Source organism: Phalacrocorax aristotelis, chromosome 33 (genome assembly GCF_949628215.1).
Source record: "Phalacrocorax aristotelis chromosome 33, bGulAri2.1, whole genome shotgun sequence".
Classification (NCBI taxonomy): domain Eukaryota; kingdom Metazoa; phylum Chordata; class Aves; order Suliformes; family Phalacrocoracidae; genus Phalacrocorax; species Phalacrocorax aristotelis.
The window spans coordinates 46,426-65,202 of record NC_134308.1 but is presented as its reverse complement, the minus strand read 5'-3'; the positions used below and the strand labels follow the sequence as shown (position 1 = coordinate 65,202).

General features: G+C 62.9%; 3 protein-coding genes and 1 long non-coding RNA gene across 8 annotated transcripts; 3 read left to right on the top strand and 1 right to left on the bottom strand.

The window, feature by feature from the left end:
• Positions 1 to 120: 120 nt before the first annotated feature.
• Positions 121 to 5,367, bottom strand: RCOR2 (REST corepressor 2). 4 transcript variants are annotated; one of them, XM_075076645.1, is made up of 13 exons: positions 5,302 to 5,367; positions 4,861 to 4,984; positions 4,400 to 4,456; positions 4,241 to 4,321; positions 3,869 to 3,921; positions 3,577 to 3,738; positions 2,776 to 2,900; positions 2,629 to 2,698; positions 2,342 to 2,533; positions 2,171 to 2,248; positions 1,438 to 1,495; positions 1,130 to 1,341; positions 121 to 547 (listed from the first exon to the last, which is right to left on the bottom strand). In XM_075076645.1, the coding sequence occupies exons 2-13, from the start codon at positions 4,979 to 4,981 to the stop codon at positions 284 to 286; spliced, it is 1,473 nt and encodes a 490-aa protein (XP_074932746.1). In that variant the 5' UTR covers positions 4,982 to 4,984; positions 5,302 to 5,367; the 3' UTR covers positions 121 to 283. The 4 variants fall into 4 exon arrangements, with proteins under 4 accessions (XP_074932746.1, XP_074932747.1, XP_074932749.1 ...); XM_075076646.1 differs by having other exon boundaries at positions 5,312 to 5,362; XM_075076648.1 differs by lacking the exon at positions 5,302 to 5,367 and having other exon boundaries at positions 4,400 to 4,452; positions 4,861 to 4,944.
• A 1,615-nt stretch (positions 5,368 to 6,982) lies between these two features.
• NAA40 (N-alpha-acetyltransferase 40, NatD catalytic subunit) lies at positions 6,983 to 13,381 on the top strand. Of its 2 annotated transcripts, XM_075076635.1 has the most exons (9): positions 6,983 to 7,145; positions 8,838 to 8,933; positions 9,085 to 9,137; positions 9,234 to 9,329; positions 10,448 to 10,606; positions 10,688 to 10,771; positions 10,865 to 10,942; positions 11,084 to 11,145; positions 12,838 to 13,381. In XM_075076635.1, the coding sequence occupies exons 1-9, from the start codon at positions 7,140 to 7,142 to the stop codon at positions 13,098 to 13,100; spliced, it is 897 nt and encodes a 298-aa protein (XP_074932736.1). In that variant the 5' UTR covers positions 6,983 to 7,139; the 3' UTR covers positions 13,101 to 13,381. The 2 variants fall into 2 exon arrangements, with proteins under 2 accessions (XP_074932736.1, XP_074932737.1); XM_075076636.1 differs by lacking the exon at positions 11,084 to 11,145 and having other exon boundaries at positions 6,984 to 7,145.
• A 420-nt stretch (positions 13,382 to 13,801) lies between these two features.
• Positions 13,802 to 14,292, top strand: LOC142049173 (uncharacterized). Its single transcript, XR_012657622.1, has 2 exons — positions 13,802 to 13,946; positions 14,061 to 14,292. It is a non-coding gene; the product is annotated as an uncharacterized LOC142049173 (long non-coding RNA).
• A 613-nt stretch (positions 14,293 to 14,905) lies between these two features.
• STX5 (syntaxin 5) lies at positions 14,906 to 18,723 on the top strand. Its single transcript, XM_075076639.1, has 11 exons — positions 14,906 to 15,041; positions 15,192 to 15,408; positions 15,524 to 15,594; positions 16,703 to 16,758; positions 16,853 to 16,923; positions 17,013 to 17,129; positions 17,204 to 17,260; positions 17,357 to 17,438; positions 17,553 to 17,653; positions 17,770 to 17,891; positions 17,997 to 18,723. The coding sequence occupies exons 2-11, from the start codon at positions 15,211 to 15,213 to the stop codon at positions 18,154 to 18,156; spliced, it is 1,035 nt and encodes a 344-aa protein (XP_074932740.1). The 5' UTR covers positions 14,906 to 15,041; positions 15,192 to 15,210; the 3' UTR covers positions 18,157 to 18,723.
• Positions 18,724 to 18,777: the final 54 nt, after the last annotated feature.

Below are 18,777 nucleotides of genomic sequence, written 5' to 3'. Positions count from 1 at the left end.
CCAGTAGCAGCCCCCTCCAACTGCCCCCAGTAACCCCTCCCAGGAACTCCCTCCAGCCCTCCCAGTAGCCCCCCCCGCCCCCCCCCCATTGCTCCCAGTACCCACCAGTGCATGCACCACTCTAGTAAAATACCTTTATTGCAAACGCGGCCGGGGCACCCCCCAGCCCCCCTCCCCCATCCCGGGACAACCCCACCTCCCCGCGCCCCTCCCCCCCCCCGCCCGGGACCGCGTGTCCTCCGGCCCGGCAGGGGGCGCTGCGGAGGCGGCGGATCCCCAGCGCTCAGCGGGGCGGGGCGTGGCCGGCGGCGGGGGGGCGTGGCCGGGCGGCGGAGGCGTGGCCAGGGCGGATGAGGGGGGGCGGGGCCCGACCCTGCTGGAGCGGCGGCGGCGGCCGCGGCAGCACCGGGGCGTGGGGCGGGGCCGGGCGCAGGAGGGGCGGGGGCTGAGGGGGGCGCGAGGGGGAGGGCGGGGGTGGTGGTGCCGGCGGAGGGGGCGGGGCCGCGCTGGGGGGCGGAGCCGGGCGAGAGACCCCCGTGATCTGCACCTGCAGGGAGAGAGGCGGTGTCAGGGCGGGGCCGTGCCGGGGGGCGGGGCCGAGCCGGGTGGGCGGGGCCATGGCCAGGGGCTCCAGCACCGGGAGCAGGACCAAGACCGGGACCAGAGCTGGGGCTGGGACCAGTCCTTGCCTCAGGACTGGGACTGGTACCAGGAATGGGGCTGGGACTGGGGATAGAACTGAGACCAGTCTTTGAACTGGGACCATGTAGGACCAGTGCCCAGATCAAGGCTGGGACTAGGACCAGAAATAGGGCTGGGATTGGGACAAGTGCCTGGCTCAGGAATGGAACTGGGACCAGGCCTGGGACTAGGATCAGTGCCTGACTTGGGATGGGAGCTGGGACCGGGGATGGAACTGGGACCAGTGCCTGGCTCAGGAATTGAACCGGGACTAGGATGGGGATCAGGAATAGGGCTGGGGCTGGGACCAGTGCCTGGCTTTAGGAGGGGAACTGGGACCGGGACCGGGACCGGGACCAGTCGCAGCCCTGATGCGAGGGCCTCGTCCCAGTCCCTGGCTCAGAACTAGTCCCAGTCCCCTCCCGCCCACGTCCACACACACACTCACCTCTTCGTCCTCCTCCTCCTCCTCCTCCTCCCGCCCTGGCGCGGGGGGAAGCGCGGGGGGCTCCCCCCCCCTCAGGGCCTCCCGCTCCCGCAGCAGCCGGTCAAGGCCGAAGCGGCGCCGGGCGCCCAGGACGAAGCTCTTCACCTGCGCCGCCGTCTTGTTCCCCAGCACCCCCGCCACCGCCGGGAAGTCACGGCCGTAGCGGCGCAGGGCTGGCGAGGGTTAACGAGGGCGGGGGGGTTAATGAGGGGGGGGTTAATGAGGGAGGGGTTAATGGGGGGGTAACAAGGGTAATGGGGGGGGCTCACCCTGCACCGCCAGGAGCTGCTCGTCCGTTGTCCAGCGAGAGCTGAATTTGCTGCTGGCCTGGAGGGAGACGGGGGTGTGGGGAGATGTGGGGGGCTGGGGGAGATGTGGGGGGATCTGGGGGGCTGGGGGGAGATGGGTGTTGTGGGGAGATGTGGGGTGATTGGGGGATGGGGGAGATGTGGGGGGCTGGGGAAGACTGGGGGGGACGTGGGGGGTGTGGGGAGATTGGGGAGCTGGGGGAGAGAGGGGGTATGGGGAGATGGGGGCTGGGGGAGGTTGTGGGTGTGGGGAGATGTGGGGGCTCGGGGGAGATGTGGAGGGTGCGGGGAGATGTGGGGGGCTCGGGGGAGATGTGGGGGGTGTGGGGAGATGTGGGAAGCTCGGGGGAGATGTGAGGGTGTGGGGAGATGTAGGGGGCTCGGGGGAGATGTGGGGCGTGTGGGGGGATGTGGGGGACTGGGGGAGTTCTGGGGGGCTGGGGGTAGATTGGGGTAGGGGAGATGAGGGCTGTGGGGAGATGTGGGGAGATTGGGAGTTGGGGGAGATGTGGGGGGCCGGGGGAAGAGGTGAGGAGACGTGGGGGGCCGGGGAGAGATTGGGGGGTTGTGGGGAGATGTGGGGGGCGTGTTGGGGGCTGGTGTGATGCGGTGGGGAATGGGCAGGATGTGATGGGATACGGGTGGGGCACGGCAGGCCGCTATGGGGCGCGTGGGGCCTCCCCCAAACCCCCACCTCCGGCGGCCGCAGCCCCTCCACGCCGCCCTCCAACGCCTGCTTCAGGCCGCTGTTGATCTGCTTGATCCGCTGCACCTGTGAGAACGAGGGGCCCACGACTTGGGGGGCACCCCACGACTTGGGGGGCACCCCACGACTCGGGGGGCAGGCCAGGTTATTGCTCGCTACCTGCCGTTTGAGGGAGACCAGCTGACAATCCAGCTGCCGCAGCGCCAGAGCCCCCAAATCGGGGTTCGCGGTGACGTCGGCGACGTCTTCCCGGCTGAGGTGCATCCCCCGCGGTGGGCGACGCCGGTGCCGCGCCGGGGGGTGGTGACGATATTGCGCCTCCTTCCGTGCCGCGGTTTTGGGGTAAAAAGGCTGGAATTGATTAATTTGGGGCGGGGGGGGAGGGAGGGCTGGGGTCACCGTGCTCACAAAGTGACCCCAGCCCTCTTTCCACCCCACCCCCAAACCTCTTTTTTGGGGTCCGGTGTTTCTGTTTCCCCATCGTTAACGGGGCGGTGGTCGTCGGTCTCGTCGTTGCTATGGAAACGGGGGTGAAAAAGGGGGTTTGGGGTTTTTTTGGGGGGGGGGTTTCTTGGGGGGGGTGGGGGCGTTACCTGTCGTCGCGGTCTTTGCGGCCGAGGAGGCGTCGCGCCTGTCGGTCCATGACGCTGGTTCGGGTGCGGGTTTTTTTCCAGGAATAATAATATTTAACGAGGCTGGGGATCAGCTTGTCGGGGAGCTGCGAGGGGGGGTGGGGGGGGCGAGGAGGGGGGGTTTGGAGGGCACAGGGTGAGTTTTGGGGGGGTTTTGTCTTAAGGATGGGGAGGGGTGGGGGGAACCCTCTAAAAATGGGAGGAAACCCCCCTAAAATGGGGGGGCAGAACCCTCTGGAAGTGGGGGGGGGCATCCTAGACAAACCCCTAGAATTTGGGGGGAACCCCCTAATGATGGGAGGGGCAATGGAGGAGGACCCCCCTGAATTGGGGGACAGCCCACTAGCAATGGGGGGGTGGAGAACCCCTAAAAACGGGGGGAAGCCCCCTAAAAGGAGGGGAGGGGGAGGTACCACCTGCTGGGGGGGAGCAGGTGGCACTGCTGGGGGCAGGATGGGGGCGGCAGGTATCATCCCCTATGGGGGGGCCGGGGGGTAGCACGTACCATCCCCTATGGGGGGGGTGTTGGGGGGTGGCATGTACCACCTCCTCGACACCAGGGGTCCCAGGAGAGTCCGTCATCCCCCCCCCAGCACCCCTGGGGACACCCTGGGGATCCCATGCAGACACCAACCCCCAGCCCAGCATCACTGGGAGACACCGGAGAAGGCCGGGGATGGATGCAGCTGCTGCTGGGGGGTCACCAGGGGGCACAATGGGGTGCAGGGGGGTTTGGGGATGCATTTTAGGGGGGTCTCTCACCATTTGTTGGATGCGGGCGAAGCTTTTGCCGTGGAAGCTGAAAGCTTGTTCGAAAAGGACCTTGTCCTCCACTGTCCACTCGTCCGGGAAGGGTGTGAAGTTGGCCAGGTCGGCCAAGGACTTCTCCACGTCGTGCTTGTGCCACAGCAGCATCCCCAGAGCCTGGGGGAGGACAGGGACACGGACACAGACAGATGGACACAAGGCGGGGGGTGGAGATCAGGAGGTGCTTGGGGTACAGCCTGGGGGATTCCGGGCTGTTTGGGAGGGGGGAAGGGGGTGTCCCCAGTACCTGCTCGATGTTGTAGCCGTGCTTGTCCTTTGCCATGGCAATGTACTTGTCCACTGAGGGAGTAAAAAGGGGGTTCGGGGGGGTTATGGGGGGTACAGGGCGTGTGGGGAGGGTAAAGGAGGGGGGACGGCGTGTTGAGGGGGTGGGGGGGGACAAAGAGGGTATCAGAGAGGAAAAGGGGGAATTAGGGAGTGTTGGGGGGCAAAGGGGAGTTATGGGGGAGAAAAGGGAAGGTTAGGGGAGGTAAAGGAGTGACTGGGAATGAAAACGCGGTGTCGGAGGGGGTAAAGGGAGTGTCAGGGAGGCGGGGAGCACCCCACAGCCCCCCCCCCCGCGCCGAAGGACACCCCGATATGACATGGGGGGGCTCACGTTTGGCATCAGAGACGCAGTGGTTGGGGGCCCAGACCAGCATCCCCTTCAGCTCCTTGTTGCTGTAGCGGGCAGGGCTCTCTGGGGGGGGGGCAGGGAGGTTAAAGGGGGGTGGGGACACCCCCCAGCCCCCCTTCAGCCCCCCCAGATCTCCCCTACCTGGTTTGCAGTCGGGGATCACCGCCTGGTAGTCGGCCCCCACCCGGATCATGCTGTCTGGGGGGCGGGGGAGAGGGAAAAGGGGGGGGATGGGGGTTAATGGTGGGGGTCTACGCAGAACCCCCTCATGTTGGGGGGGGGAGGCAGTGGTTGTGCCCCCCTCCCCGCCGGCGAACAAAGCCGGCAGCCGATGCACACGCGGGCAGTCGGGGACAATGGGGACGGGGCTTTGTTGTTCCCCCCCCCCCAACAACGTGCCCCCATGTCGTGTGTGTCCCCCCGCAGAATAAAACCCCCACGGGTGGGGGGTGACGTGAGCGCAGCCCCCCCCCGCCCCCAACACGTGGGGCGAGTGTGGCGCCCCAACACATAGATGTGGTTGGGGGGGTGTGGGGGGCGCAGGCATGTTTTTTGGGGGGGGTCACAGGTGCGGGGGTTTTGGGGAGGGGGGGCAAACTCACCGTGGGCGTGCTCGTCCTCGCTGCCCTCGTCTTCGGAGGGGGGGGGACCACCGCCGGCGGCCACCGACTTCGCCCGGCTGCGGGACAGGATCCCCGAGGGCTTCTCCATCACCGACGGCATCGCCTGGAAGGGGGGGGGGGGCTCAGGGTGACCCCCCCCTCAAATCCCCCCCCGGGGACACCCCAGAAAGCCCCGCCGAGGGGGGCGGGGGGGGCTTAGCCCCGCTGCCCCATGCCAAACTTTAACCCAACCTTGGTTATCGGGGGGGGGGGGGGGGGGGCGTGGGAATTTGGGGGGGAAGGTGGTGTTGCTGCGTTGGGAAGCCGGAGATCCCTCCCCAAAAAGGAAGGAAAACACCCCCCCCAAAATGAGGAGTAAAGTGGGGGAAGGGGTGAAGCGGGGGAAAGGGGTGATGTTTTCGGGGGGGTCCCGGCGCCCACCCGAGCCCACCCGCGCCCACACAATGCGCCGCCGGCCGCTCCCGCCGCCTGACAGTGCCAAAGTAGTTCCAGCTCCCCCGGCCTCAGCACGGCCCCCCCGCCCCCAGCGTACCCCTCCGCCGGCGGCAAGGGGGGGGGCGCCGGGGGGGGGCAAGGGGGGGTGGAGACACGGGGGTCCCAGCCTCGCTGTGGGGCGTGTGTGGGGCTGGGACCCATGGGGGGAGGGGGGACACATGCGTGTGCCGTGGCACCCCCTGGTGTGTGGCTGGAGGGAACAAAGGGCCAGGGGGTGATGGGGGGACAAAGGGGCTGATGTGGTGCTGGGGGGGACTGGCCCGCTGGGGGGGGGCTGTGGGGCTGCTGTGGGGCTGGGTGGGGGTCTGGCTCATTAGGGGGGGCCATGAGGCTGGGGGTCTCTCACACTGTGGGGCCATGGGGCTGATGTGGGGCTGAGGGGGTCTGTCCCTTGGGGGAGCCATGGGGCTGATGTGGGGCTGGGGGGGGGGGTCTGTCCCTTTGGGGGGCTAGGGGGGGTCTGGCCCACTGGGGGGGGCATGGGGCTGATGTAGGGCTGGGGGGGGTCCTGTCCCTTGGGGGGGCTGGGGGGCTGATGTGGGGCTGGGTGGGGTCCTGTCCCTTGGGGGGGCTGGGGGGCTGATGTGGGGCTGAGGGCTCTGTCCCTTGGGGGGCCCATGGGGCTGATGTAGGGCTGGAGATTCTGTCCCATTGGGGGGGCTGTGGGGCTGATGTGGGGCTGGAGGGGGTCTGTCCCTTGGGGGGGCTGTGGGGCTGATGTGGCACATGGGTCTAACCTACTGTAGGTAGCGGGGCAGGGGGCCCATGGGGATCCCACACACACCATCACAAGCTCCCTGATGCTCACACACCATGGGGCTGCCCCACACCTCCCTGCCACCCCCTCTTCCCCCCCCATCTGGGGGTGCTCACCACTGTGGGGGTTGTGGGGCACAGCGGTTGGGATGGGGGTGTAGGGTGTCCCCCCATTGCTGGGGGGCTGTGGGGCAGGCTATGGGGTTTGGCTGGGGCTATGGGGCCAGCTGTTGGGCTGGGTATGGACTATGAGGCTCAGGACTATGGGGCTGCCGTGGGTCAGGGCTCAGGGGTAGGCCATGGGGCCACTATGGGGCAGGGCTGTGGGGGAGGCCAAGAACCCTGTGGCCAGGATGTGGGGCAGGGCTATGGGGAAGGCTGAGGGCTCTTGGGCAAGGCAATTGAGCTAGGCTATGGGGCAAACTAAGGGCTGTGGGGCAGGGCTACAGGGCAGGCCAAGGGCTGTGAGGCAAGGTTATAGGCCATGCCAAGGGCCCAGGGCCAGGCTGTGAGGCTGGGCTGTGGGGCAGGGTTATAGGCCATGCCAAGGGCCCTGGGATCAGGCTGTAGGGCAGGATTATGGGCTGTACCAAGGGCCCTGGGGCCGCTGTGGGTCAGACCTGGGGTCCGCAGATCCGCCATGACACCGCTCCCCTTAGCGAACCGCCGCCCCGGCCCCCCCCCGCTCTCCCGCCCTCACCCCTCTCAGCCAATCAGCGTCGAACTCCCTTCGCGCCCAACGGCGCCGCCACGCGCCGGCTCTCCCTCCCTCCCCGCCAATACAGCGCATGAGCGTCCCCTCACGTACCCCCACCGTGCTTGCAGTATTGCGCATGCGCAGCGCCGCTCTGTCCTCCCCCTCCCTTCCGCGCGGGCGCAGTGGCGCTGGCCGGCCGCAGGCGCGCGCACCTCCCCCTATATATAAGGCGCGCTCCCGCGCGCGCCCTATTAGTCCTGTACGCGCCCCCGCGTTGTGTGGGTTCGTCGCGGCCGCGCTCGCCGCCGCCATGGGGGTGAGTGGAACCGGGCCGCAGCTCATCCTGAGGAGAAGGGGGCGGGGCCGGGGCCTTTGAGTAGATTTGGGGCCGTTTGAGTGGTTGGGGGGATGGAGGGGGCTCCTATGAGGAGATATGTGGCTTCTCTGAGGTGATTTAGGACCTTCGGAGGGTGTTGGGGGATTCCCATGAGGAGATTTGGGAGTTTCGTAGGTATTTGGAGCCACCTGAGAGCATTCGGGGCTCTTATGAGAATACCTGGGCTCCCTGAGGGGACATGAGGGGGCTTGGGCTCTTACGAAGAAATGTAGGACCCTCTGTAGGGATCTGGGGCTCCTGTGGGGTACCTCTGAGGCCGTTAGGGCTCCTGTGAGGAGACTTGGGACATTTTATGCGGATTTGAGGCTTCGGTGAGGCGACTTGGGTTTCTCTGAGGCTATTGGGAGCTCTTCTGAGGAGATTTGGGACTCTTTAAGGGGTTTTGGGGCCCCTGTGAGGTGCTTTGGGACCTTTCATGGGGACTTAGACCTCCCATGAAGAAATGTGGGACCCTCTGAGGGGATTTGAGGCTCCCTGAGGAGATTTGGGGCCCTTCTAGGGGATTTGGGGCTCCTGGAGGGGGGTTAAGGAGGGCCGGGGGGGAGGTGGGGGGGGGTTGTGAGGGAGTTTGAGGGGGGATTTGGGGCTGTTTAGAGGGATGGAGGGGTTTCTGAGGTGGGGGTCTGGGGTTTTGGGGGGACTGTGGGGAGAGACGGAGGTTTGGTGGGGCTGAGGGGGGAGGGCAGGTGTTTGGGGTGCAGTAGGGTACATTCAGGCGTCTCAAGGGTTTTGGGGGTCCCTATGGGGGGGTTGCAGGGACACTGGGAGACCCCAGAGACCTCATGCCACTTCCCCTTTAACCATGGACCCCAAGTGCTGGAAAACCTGCAGGTTTTCTCCCTAAAATGAGCCAAACCCGGAGCTTTTGGGGTCTGTATCCCAGCCAGCAGCAGGTGGTTGGGAAAAACCACTGATCCAACCCTCAAAACCTCTTAATTTCCTCCGGAAATGCTGACAGGTGTATTTTTGGGGGGAGGCTTGCCCTGTCCTGCTCCCCAAACCATGTGCATCAGTGTTTTTTATCCTGTAAAACACTGTTTTTGGAGTGTTTTCAACTTAGTTTTGGCAGAGATTAAGCTCAGGAATCCACAGATCCTCTTTGACACCCTGTGGGTCTTTGGGGTTTGCTGGGGGTTTGGAGGGATCCCAGCAAGGATCGTGGGGCTCCCCTCCCTCGTTTTGGGGTAAAATCACCCATGTTTGGGCAGCAGGCTCCTAAAATGTAAGAGAAAGAAGCACTTAAAAGCAGTAATTTTACATGGGTGCTGCTTGATGCTACCTCCCTGTCCTGGTCTGTCTAATGAGCACCAGCTTCGTTAAAACACAAAAGATTTGTGGGTAAAACCCTGCTAATTTAATTACCCACGGGGTCCGGAAGGGTTCAGTGCACCTGAAAGTGCTGGTTTTTCCCAAAAAATCACTTTTTTGCAAGGATTTATTGGCAAACCACACTCCGCACCTGCAGCTTGCTTATTTATTTTCTCCACGGGCTTGAATTATTATTAATTTCTGGGCAAAACATTCCTGCTGTTGGTGGGTGGAGCTTAATTATTTGTTAAAATAACCCAAATTTAGTGAAAATTAGTGCTTTTTTGCTGCTTTTTGCCACAGAGGAAGTCGAGTAAAGCCAAGGAGAAGAAGCAAAAGCGCCTGGAGGAGCGAGCGGCCATGGACGCAGTCTGTGCCAAGGTGGAAGCCGCCAACAAAGTGAGTGTCGCCCTCGCCGGCGGGGTGAAAAAAACGGGTTAAAACTCCACAGAATTGGTGAAAACCCCTTCCCCGCCGAAGAGCAAGGGCCTGGCGGGTGGGAGCAAACCTTCCCCGCTTGTTTTTCGGGGTGCTGTTTGGTGTCTTCCAGCTCGAAGATCCCCTCGAAGCATTCCCAGTTTTCAAGAAATACGACCGGAACGGGTGAGTGTTGCCCGCCGCGGTGTCACTGAAGCCGTTCCCGGCGTCGCCGGCGTATCCCCGGTGCCGACGCCGTTTCCCTCCCGGCATCTCCCGTAGTTTGAACGTCGCCATCGAGTGTAAACGCGTCTCCGGGCTGGAGCCCGCCACCCTCGAGTGGGCCTTCGAGCTGACCAAGACCAACATGCAGACGCTGTGAGTCGGGTTCTGCTGCGATCCCGGTGATCCGGCCTCTTCCCGGCATCCCCGCGGAAACCCTTCCCTGCCGGGACCCCAAATTGTTGTGATTTTGCTCCCGAAATCGTTGGGGTGGTGTTTTTTTTTTTTTTTACCCCCAAATGGTAGATTTTTTGCTCCTCCCCCTCCACATCCTTGGGGTTGTTCTACTTCCCAAATCTTTGGCGTTTTCTTTCCCAAAATGTTTGGGGTGGGGTTTTTACACCCCCAAATTGAGGAACTTTTTGTGTCCCGTCCCCCCCCCGCCCCCCCAGATTGTTGGGGTTTGGGTTTTGCCCCCCCCCCCCAGAACGGTTGGGTGGCGTTTGCATTTTGCCCCAAAAATTGTTGGGGGCTTTGGTTTGCCCCCTAAATTGGTGGGGTTTTGCCCCCCCCAAATTGTGGGGGGTTTTGGGTTTTGCCCCCCAGAATGGTTGGGGGGTGGTTTTGCCCCCCAAGTTTTGAGTGCTTTGGGGTTTGCCCCCTAAACTGGGGGGGGGGGGGGGGGGGGCTTTGGGTTTACTCCCCAACATTGTTGTGGGGGTTGTTTTGACCCCCCCCCAAGATTGGTGATTTTGCCCCAAAATGGTTGGGGGGTTGTTTTGTCCACCAGGATTGTTGAGGGCTTTGGGGTTTGTCCCCCAAATTTTCAAGGACTTTAGGTTTTGCCCCTCAAAATTGTTGTGGGGATGGTTTTGCCCCCCAAAATTTTGAGGGCTTCGGATTTTGCCCCCCAAGATGGTGGGTTTGTGCCCCAAATTGTGGAAGGCTTTGGATTTTCCCCCAAAATGTTTGAGTGGGGTTTGTTTTGTCCCGCAGAACAAGAGAGGGTTGTTGGGAGGGTAGTTTTGCCCCCCAAATTGGTGATTTTGCCCCAAAATTATTGGTGGTTTTGCCCCCAAATAGTTGTGGGGGCTGTTTTTTGCCTTTCACAAATTGTTGGGGTTTGGGGGTTTTTTTGCTTCCCCCCCCCCCCCCGCAAATCCCTGGGCTTTGCAGGGGGGTTTTTTTTACCCTCCAAAATCATTGCGGGGATTTTGCCTCCCCGATCATTGAGTTTTGCTCCAAAATCCTTGTTTTTCACCCCAAATGGGCAGGTACGAGCAGAGCGAGTGGGGCTGGAAGGAGCGGGAGAAGCGGGAGGAGCTGCGGGACGATCGGGCCTGGTACCTCATCGCCCGCGACCCTGGCGCCGGCCCCGTCGCCTTCTCCCACTTCCGCTTCGATGTCGAGTGCGGCGACGAGGTTCTCTACTGGTGAGTGCCCTCAAAAACGGGGCAAAAAACCCAAAAAAGGGTTTTTCTCACTTTATAAGACCCCGATTTTTATCTCCGCAGCTACGAGGTGCAGCTGGAGAGCAGGGTCCGGCGGCGAGGGCTGGGCAAGTTCCTCCTACAGATCCTCCAGCTGGTGGCCAACAGGTGACAACCGGCAACTTTTTTGGGGGAAAATCAGGCGGTTTCGGGGCTGCCCACCCCCTTGGCTGAGCTTCTCCCCCACCCCCCCACTCCCAGCACGCAGATGAAGAAGGTGATGCTGACGGTGTTTAAACACAACCACGGCGCCTACCAGTTCTTCCGAGAAGCGCTCCAGTAAGCGTAAAAAAACACCCAAATTTGCTTGGTTTTACCCCGTTTTCCAGCCCCGGGGTGGAGGGAGGAGTGGGGGGTGGGGCAGGGGGGGTTGTCCGTCCGTCCGTCTGTAACACGTTGTTCGCACGACTGTCTTTTCAGTGCGCTGGCAACGTGCCGGGGCCGGGCGACGCGGGCAGGCGGGGCAGGGGCAGCCGAGAGAGGTGGGTGCTCGGGTCCCCCCCCTCGGCGCCAGGGCCCGCGGGAGTTTTGCCCCTTTTCTGGGGATTTGAACCCATTTTCTGAGGGGTTTTTACACCTTTTCCGGGGATTTGAGCTCATTTTTCTGAGGGCTTTTAGTGCCATTTTCTTGAGGGGTTTTTGCCCCTTTTCTGGGGATTTGATCCCATTTTTCCAAGGGGGTTTTTAGCCCCATGTTTTGAGGGGCTTTTGCCCCTTTTCCCAGGGTGTTTGAACCCCTTTTCTGAGAGTTTTTACCTCTTTTCCAGGGTTTCGAACCCATTTTTCCAAGGGTTTTTTAGCCCCCTTTTCTGGGGATTTCAACCCCTTTTCCGAGGGGTTTTTACCCTTGTCCAGGGATTTGAACCCATTTTCTGAGGGGTTTTTGCCCCTTTTCTAGGGGATTTGAACCTAATTTTTCCAAGGGGTTTTTAGCCCCATTTTTCCTGAGGAGTTTTTGCCCCATTTTCCAGGGATTTGATCCCATTTTCCAAGAGGTTTTTGCCCCTTCTCTGAGGTTTTAAACCCATTTTCTGATGGTTTTTTAGCCCTGTTTTCTGAGGGGGGTTTTACCCCTTTTCTGGGGTGTTTTCACCCATTTTTCCAAGGGGTTTTAGCCCCATTTTCTGAGTGTGTTTTGCCCTTTTTCTGGGGATTTGATCCCATTTTCCAAGGGGTTTTGCCCCTTTTCCAGGGATTTAAACCCATTCTTCAAAGGGTGTTTTTAGCTCCATTTTCCAAGGGGTTTTGACCCTTTTCTGGGCCTCTTTCAACTCATTTTCCGGAGGCTTTTGCCCCTTTTCCAGGGTTTCTTTTATCCGTTTTCTACTTTGTGTGTGTGTTGGCTTTTTGGTGTTTGGGGGTTGTTTTTTTTTTAAACCCCTTTTCTGGATGTTTTCTGGGTTCTTTTTACCCCTTTTCCGGTGTTTTGGGGGTTTTTTTCCCCCTCCTTTTCCAGGTGGTTTTACCTCATTTTCCAGATTATTTTTTTTGAAAACCCCTTTCCTGGGTGTGTTTTTGGCCCTTCATGTAGTTTTTGAGCTTCTTTTTTGGGAATTTTTTAAATTCTCTTTTCCAGGTGATTTTTTTAACCCCTCCTTTTCTGGGACTTCTTAAAACTTCCTTTTTTGGTGTGTTTTTCTCTTTTTTCCAGGTGTTGTAACCCCATTTTTCCAGGATTTTTTTTAATCTCTTCTCCAGGTGTCTTAAATTCTTAATTATTTTTCTGGTTGGTTTTTTTTTCCTTTTTTAAATATTTTTTTAGGAATTTTTAAAAATCCCTTTTCTGGGTGTTTTTAACCCATTTTCTGTGTCTTCCCCCTTTTCCAGGTCTGTTTAATCTTTCCCACTTATTTTTACCATTAATTTTTACTCCCTTTTCCAGCTGTTTTTAGAGTGGTTTAACCCTGTTTTCCAGCTGTTTAGTTTTTACCCCTTCCCCAGATGTGTTTTAACCCCTTTTCTGGATATTTTTTGGTGTTTTTACCCTTTTCTGGGTGTTTTTCCCCCCCTCTTCCCGCACCAGCCAGGGAGGGTGACACAGTGGGGGGGGGGGGGGGTGTTGGGGTGACACGGGGTACGGTCAGGGTGATGTGGGGGTGTTGGGGTGACACGGGGGGGGTCAGGGTGATGCGGGGGGTGGGGTGACGCCCTGTCCCCCCCCCTCCTCCCCCCAGATTCGAGGTGGACGCCGCCTCCCCCAGCGTCTCCGGCTGCTGCGGGGACGATTCCTCCTACGAGATCCTCAGCCGACGCACCAAGTTCGGGGAGAGTCACCCCCACCCCGGGGGGGGACACTGCGGGGGTTGCTGTCACTGAGCCTCTCCCCCACCGCTTTCTGGACCCAAATTGGATGGTTTTACCCCAAAACCACCACCTCGCCTCGGAAACGGGTAACCGGCCCGGTTGTAAACCCTGCTTCCGGTCGCCGAATGGCTGACGGGGTCCCCCCTCCTCGTCCATCCCCCTCCTTTGGGGGGGGGTGGGGGGCTTATTTGGGGGGGGGGGGGGGGGGGGTGGTGTGTTCATTTTGGGGCTGGAAGGGGATTTTTGCCTGTTTTGGTTGTTTCTGGTGCCTCGCGGGAGTCGAGGCCCCTCCTTCCCTCCCTTTGTTGTTTGGTTTTTTTTTTTCTCCCAGCTATTTTGTTTGTATGTAACAAATAAATAATAAAAATTTAATCTGGTCTCGGGCAGGGGGAGGGGCAGGATCCTGCCCAGTTACCCCCAGTTAGTTACTGGTGCAACAGCGCCCCCCTGTGGGCGGGAGGACCGCTCTCCCCAGCCTGGGCATGCGTAATGGCGCCGGGCGTGGGCGTGGCTTCGGTTGATGGGCGGGACTTGGTCACGGCGAAGCGGCTCTGTGGGGATGGAGTTGTGGGAGGGGCCTGGCTGGTGTGCGATAGGCCGGGATTTAGGTCGGGGGCGGGGCTTGAATGCGGGAGGCGGTGCCGCTATTGGGCGGGGCCCGAGTGGCGGTCGTGGTGTGCGATAGGTGGAGGCTGAGCTTGGGGGCGGGGCGTGAATATTGGGGCGGTATCTGGGGCGTGGTCTCGGCGCAGTGGGCGGGGCCACGTTACATGCAGGGAGTGCCTGTGGGCGTGTAAATGGGCGGGATTCCTGTCAGTCTCCTCCGCCGGAAGTGGCGGGCTCCGTTACTTCCGCTTCCGTCGCCGCCATGCCGCTCGCAGCCCGCCTGGCCCGTTCCCTCCTGCGCTCCACGGCCCGGCCTGGCCCGGCCCGACGTGGCATAATCTCGGGGCCACCGCAGCAGCCGCTGGGACCCGGGGTGAGCGCCGGGGGGGTGGTTTGGGGGGGGGGGGGGGGACGACACGACACGGGACGGACACAACCGGGGCGGCGGGTGACCTTGGGCCTGGGGCTGACGGCGCTGTGCCCGCAGGAGAGCGTCGTGGGCTTCCTCGCCATGTTCACTGCCTGCCTGGGCCCCGCTGCCTGGGTGCTCGCCCACCTCGAAGACTACAAGAAGCGGGAGTGATACGCCCCACCTCACCTCCCGTCATTCCACTGGGACCACCCACCGCCGGGACCAGCCAGCACTGGGACCACCGGGGGCTCCGCACCAGGACCCCCCCGCCGATGGGACCCACCTCAATAAAGTCCGTTGATGCCGCTCTCGGCTCCGCTCTTCCTCCCTGCCTGGACGCTGGGGTCCCTCCAGCGGGGGGGGGGAAGGGGCCTTGAGAAGGGAGGGGAGGGTCCCGACGTGGGGAGGGGGGGTTGTGAGGTCATCTGATGGCGTCACGGTGAGGTTACCGAACGGGGGAGGGGGGGTGGGTTGGAGGGGGAGGCCCCGTTGCTAAGGGCGATGGTGGTTGCCAAAGTCGCGCCCTGGTTGTTAGGATGGGTGGCTGTTGCCATGGGGCGGGGCCTGTTGCTATGGGCGGAGTCATTGGGCTCTCCAAGGGCGGGGCCTGTCGCTAAGGGGCGGGGCTTTTATACTCTTCGGGGGTCTCCAGGGGTGGGATCTTTCTAGTCTCTGACAGTCCATAAGGGCGGGGCCTGTTGCTAAGGGGTGGGGCCTTTCGTCCCCGTTGGCCTCCAGGGGCGGGACCTGTCGCTAAGGGGCGGAGCTGTCCCGTTCCCAAGCCGTTGCTAAGGGCGAGGCCCGTCGCTAGGGCTCGCTCCAGAGCGCGCCTTCCCGGAGCACTTCCGGCGTCCTGGAGGACCGCTGGCCCATAGAGCGCCCATCTTCCGGAGGACTGACGGGCACTTCCGGTCTCTTAGAGAACTTACCGAGCTATAGCGCGCCGGACTTCCGGAATGCTGACGAGGGGGAAGGGAAGCGACGTGGCAGTGACGTCAGCGCGGCCGGTAGATCCCGGTGGCGGCGGCGGCGGCGCCAGGCCCGAACCAAGTCCCGGTGAGTGCGCGGGAGGGGCGGGGCCACGTCAGCTCCGCCTTTCCGGTAAACACCCCCTCCCCTTCCACCCCGTTTCTCCCCCGGGACACGCCGGACCGGGGCGGGGGGTCCCGGCCGGTCGCTGACTCTCCCCACCGTTTCCCGCCGCAGCGGCAGGTGATGAGCCCCGATGAACGCGCGGCGCCGGCACGGCTCTAGGCAGCGGGAACCGGGCGTTTACCTGGGACCCCCCCAAACACAGGCCGTGCCCCCACCCCCCCTCGCCGCCCCCTCCCCGCCGCCCCTCCCCCCGCCACCGGACGCCATGTCGTGTCGCGATCGGACCCAGGAGTTTCTCTCCGCTTGCAAATCCCTGCAGGGCCGGCAGGTGGGTGTCCCTGCCCCTCCCCCACCGTAGGGGACCCCTCCTCCAACCGGGGGACCCCCTGCACCCCCTCCCCGGTATCACACACCCACCCCTCCCCCCGGTCTCCCCGCTGCAGGAGGGGGCGCAGCCCGGCAGAGCGGCCCCGGGCCCCGGGCGGCAGCGCAGCGAGTTCAGCCTCATGGCGAAGTGAGGGGGAGGGACGGGGAGGGGCGGTGTTCGGGTGCTGGGGGTTGGGGGCTCCTTGGGGGGGGGGGGGGGGTGGGACAGAGTCCCCAGGGGCAGGAGGAGGACGGGATTCTGGGGGGTCCCATGTGGGGGGGGTGGGGGTCTCCTGGGGGGACACATGAAGGGGATGGGAGGAGGATGGGGTGCAGGGGGATGGGACAGGGTCCCCAGGGGCGGGAGGAGGACACGGTTCTGGGGGGTCCCCAGGATGGGGGGAGGGCAGGAGAGGGATGGGATGAGGGCAGGGTGCTGGGAGGGGGACAGGAGGGGGATGGGGGGTGCTAGGGTGCATGGGGATTGGGGGTCCACAGGTGGGGGGGGGAAATTGGGGAGTCCGAGGGGGGTACAGGAGGAAGATGGGATGCTGGTGTGTAGGGGGACAAGATGGGGTCCCTGGGGGGAGACACAGGAGGAGGACAGGGTGCTGAGGTGCAGGGGGATTGAGGGGTCCAGGAGGGGGGACAGGAGGAAGATGGGGTGCAGGGGGATGGGATGGGGTCCCCAGAGGCAGGAGGAGGATGGGGTGAACAGGGATAGGGGGGTCCCCAGGTTGGGGAGAGCAGGAAGGGAATAGGAAGAGGATGGGGTGCAGGGGGACAGGATGGGGTCCTGGGGAGGGGCAGGAGGAGGACAGGGTGCTGGGGGATGGGGGTTCCCCATGTTGGGGGTGGGAAGGAGGGGCATGGGAGGAGGACAGGGTGCTGGGGGATGAGATGGGTTCCCCAGGGGTGGGAGGAGGATGGGGTGCAGGGAGATTGGGGGGTCCTGGAGGGGAGACAGGAGGAGCATGGGGTGCAGGGGGATGGGACGGGACAGAGTCCCCAGGGGCAGGAGGAGGATGGAGTGCGGTGGGACGGGGGGGGGGCAGGAGGGGAAGGGGGATGGGGATAGGGACGTGGGGGGATGGGATGGGAGGGGGATGGGGTGCTAAGGGGATAGGGACAGGGACACGGGGGGAGGGGGATGGGGTCCATAGGCACGGGGGGACGGGGGGGTCGGGGTCCTTGGGTGCAATGGGATGGGGGTGCCAGGGACACCCCAGCTCTGACGTGTCCCTCTCTGGTGCCAGGCGCATCGGGAAGGACCTCAGCAACACCTTCGCCAAGCTGGAGAAGCTGACGATCCGTGAGTTTGGGGGGACTGGGGGGTGCAGGTGGCACAGGGAGGGGGTGCCCTGACATCTGCCTCCCCCTCTGTGTCCCCCGGCCGACGCTGGCAGTGGCCAAACGGAAGTCCCTCTTCGACGACAAAGCAGTGGAGATCGAGGAGCTGACCTACATCATCAAGCAGGTGGGGGGTCGGGGGGGGGTTGGGGTGGGGGGGGGAGTGTTAAGGAGTGTCCCTGACCCACCCGTCCCCCCTTGCCTCCCCCCCCACAGGACATCAACAGCCTGAACAAGCAGATCGCGCAGCTGCAAGAGGTGGTGCGGGCCAGGGGGGGCCAGAGCGGGCGACATGTCCAGACCCACTCCAACACCGTCGTGGTGTCGCTGCAGGTGGGGACAGCTCTGGGGGAAAAATACACTCCCCACCCCCCCAGTGGCTGATTCCCCACCTCCTCTTCTCCCAGTCCAAACTGGCTTCTATGTCCAACGACTTCAAATCGGTGCTGGAGGTGCGGACAGAGGTGAGGCCTTGCCCTTCCCCACCCCACTTTGTGTCCCCCCACATGCCCCTGCCTGCTCTGACCCTCCCTTTCCACCCCCACCCCCCCCACCCCCAGAACCTGAAGCAGCAGCGGAGCCGCCGCGAACACTTCTCCCGTTCCCCCGTCTCCGCTTTGCCCCTCGCTGCCAGCAACTTGGGTGAGTGCTGGGATTTTGGGGGGGAGGTAAAGGGGGGCTAGGGGAGTGTCTTTGTGTCCTGTCCCACCCCAACATGCCACTCAGGCCCTGCCCCAGCCGCCTCTCTCCCCGCAGGTAGCTCAGCGGTGCTGCAGGACGAGCCGCAGCGCTCTGGGGCAGTGGCCATCGAGATGGACGCGCGGACGAGCCAGCAGCTACAGCTGATCGACGAGCAGGTGGGGATGTGACCCTGAGGGGACACACACACACATATACCCCCTAAAAATGACCTGGTTATGGTGGGGGACACACAGGGACCGATGACCCCCACCTTGTCCCCGCTCTCCCGCAGGATTCCTACATCCAGAGCCGGGCAGACACGATGCAGAACATCGAATCCACCATCGTGGAGCTGGGCTCCATCTTCCAGCAGCTGGCACACATGGTGAAGGAACAGGAGGAGACGATCCAGAGGTACTGGACCCCCTCCCCTCTACATCCGCCTGTCCATCCCTTTGGTCTGTCTGTCCGTCCCCTTGGCATCCATCTCCCTCACTGTCCCACCCTCCCCGCCTGCAGGATCGACGCCAGCGTGGAGGACGCGCAGCTGAACGTGGAGGCGGCGCACGGGGAGATCCTCAAGTATTTCCAGTCGGTCACGTCCAACCGTTGGCTGATGGTCAAGATCTTCCTCATCCTCATCGTTTTCTTCATCATCTTTGTCGTTTTCCTGGCCTGAACGTCCTTTTCCCCCTTCCCTTGTCCCACCGGCCGGGACAGACGGACTCAGTCCGTGCTCTGCGGGGCTCGGAGACGGACATCTGCGTGGGGATGGGGTAGGGTCCTTCCTGGGACCCCAACTTGCCTCGGGGACCCTAACCTGCCTCGGGGACCCTCTTGTTGTCCCACCAGGGGCCAGGCTGGGCCAGGGTGTGGGGGGCAGCACCCCAACTTCCCTCTGAAGGGTCCCGCAGCCTACGCCGAGGCCGGTCCCCGTCTCTGCCTGGTCATGGTGGCTGTGTGGCCCCTCCCGGTGGGCCAGGAATCCCAGGAATGCTGCCATCCCCCTTCCCAGGCTGCAGACCCCCGGAGGGGTTGTGGACCCTGTTAAAGCCGTGGGACCCCCCCGGGATGGGGCACTGTGGACCCAAGTAAAGCCGCATGGCTCCCTGGATGGGGTTGTGGACCCAAGTAAAAGCTGTAGGACCCTTGGATGGACTGGGGTGGGGGGGCTGTGAACCCCAGTAAAGCTGCGGGCCACCCCCCGGGGGCTGCAGCCCCCCCATTAAAACGTTGCGACCCCGGTTTCGAGGCGCTTTTGCTCTGCGCTGCCTCTTCTTCCCGGGGCGGGATTCGAACC

Bases quoted from the DNA above. Each gene is read 5' to 3' on its own strand.
- RCOR2 (XM_075076645.1), bottom strand. From the start codon at position 4,981: ATGCCGTCGGTGATGGAGAAGCCCTCGGGGATCCTGTCCCGCAGCCGG. The intron at 2,534-2,628 runs GTTTGGGGGTGG...AATCAATTCCAG, and splicing joins CACCGGACCCCAAAAAAGAG to CCTTTTTACCCCAAAACCGC. The intron at 2,249-2,341 runs GTAGCGAGCAAT...TCGTTCTCACAG, and splicing joins TGGTCTCCCTCAAACGGCAG to GTGCAGCGGATCAAGCAGAT.
- NAA40 (XM_075076635.1), top strand. The intron at 10,772-10,864 runs GTGACAACCGGC...CCCCACTCCCAG, and splicing joins CTCCAGCTGGTGGCCAACAG to CACGCAGATGAAGAAGGTGA. The intron at 10,943-11,083 runs GTAAGCGTAAAA...CTGTCTTTTCAG, and splicing joins TTCTTCCGAGAAGCGCTCCA to TGCGCTGGCAACGTGCCGGG.
- STX5 (XM_075076639.1), top strand. From the start codon at position 15,211: ATGAACGCGCGGCGCCGGCACGGCTCTAGGCAGCGGGAACCGGGCGTT. The intron at 16,759-16,852 runs GTGAGTTTGGGG...CGACGCTGGCAG, and splicing joins GCTGGAGAAGCTGACGATCC to TGGCCAAACGGAAGTCCCTC. The intron at 17,892-17,996 runs GTACTGGACCCC...CCCCGCCTGCAG, and splicing joins CAGGAGGAGACGATCCAGAG to GATCGACGCCAGCGTGGAGG.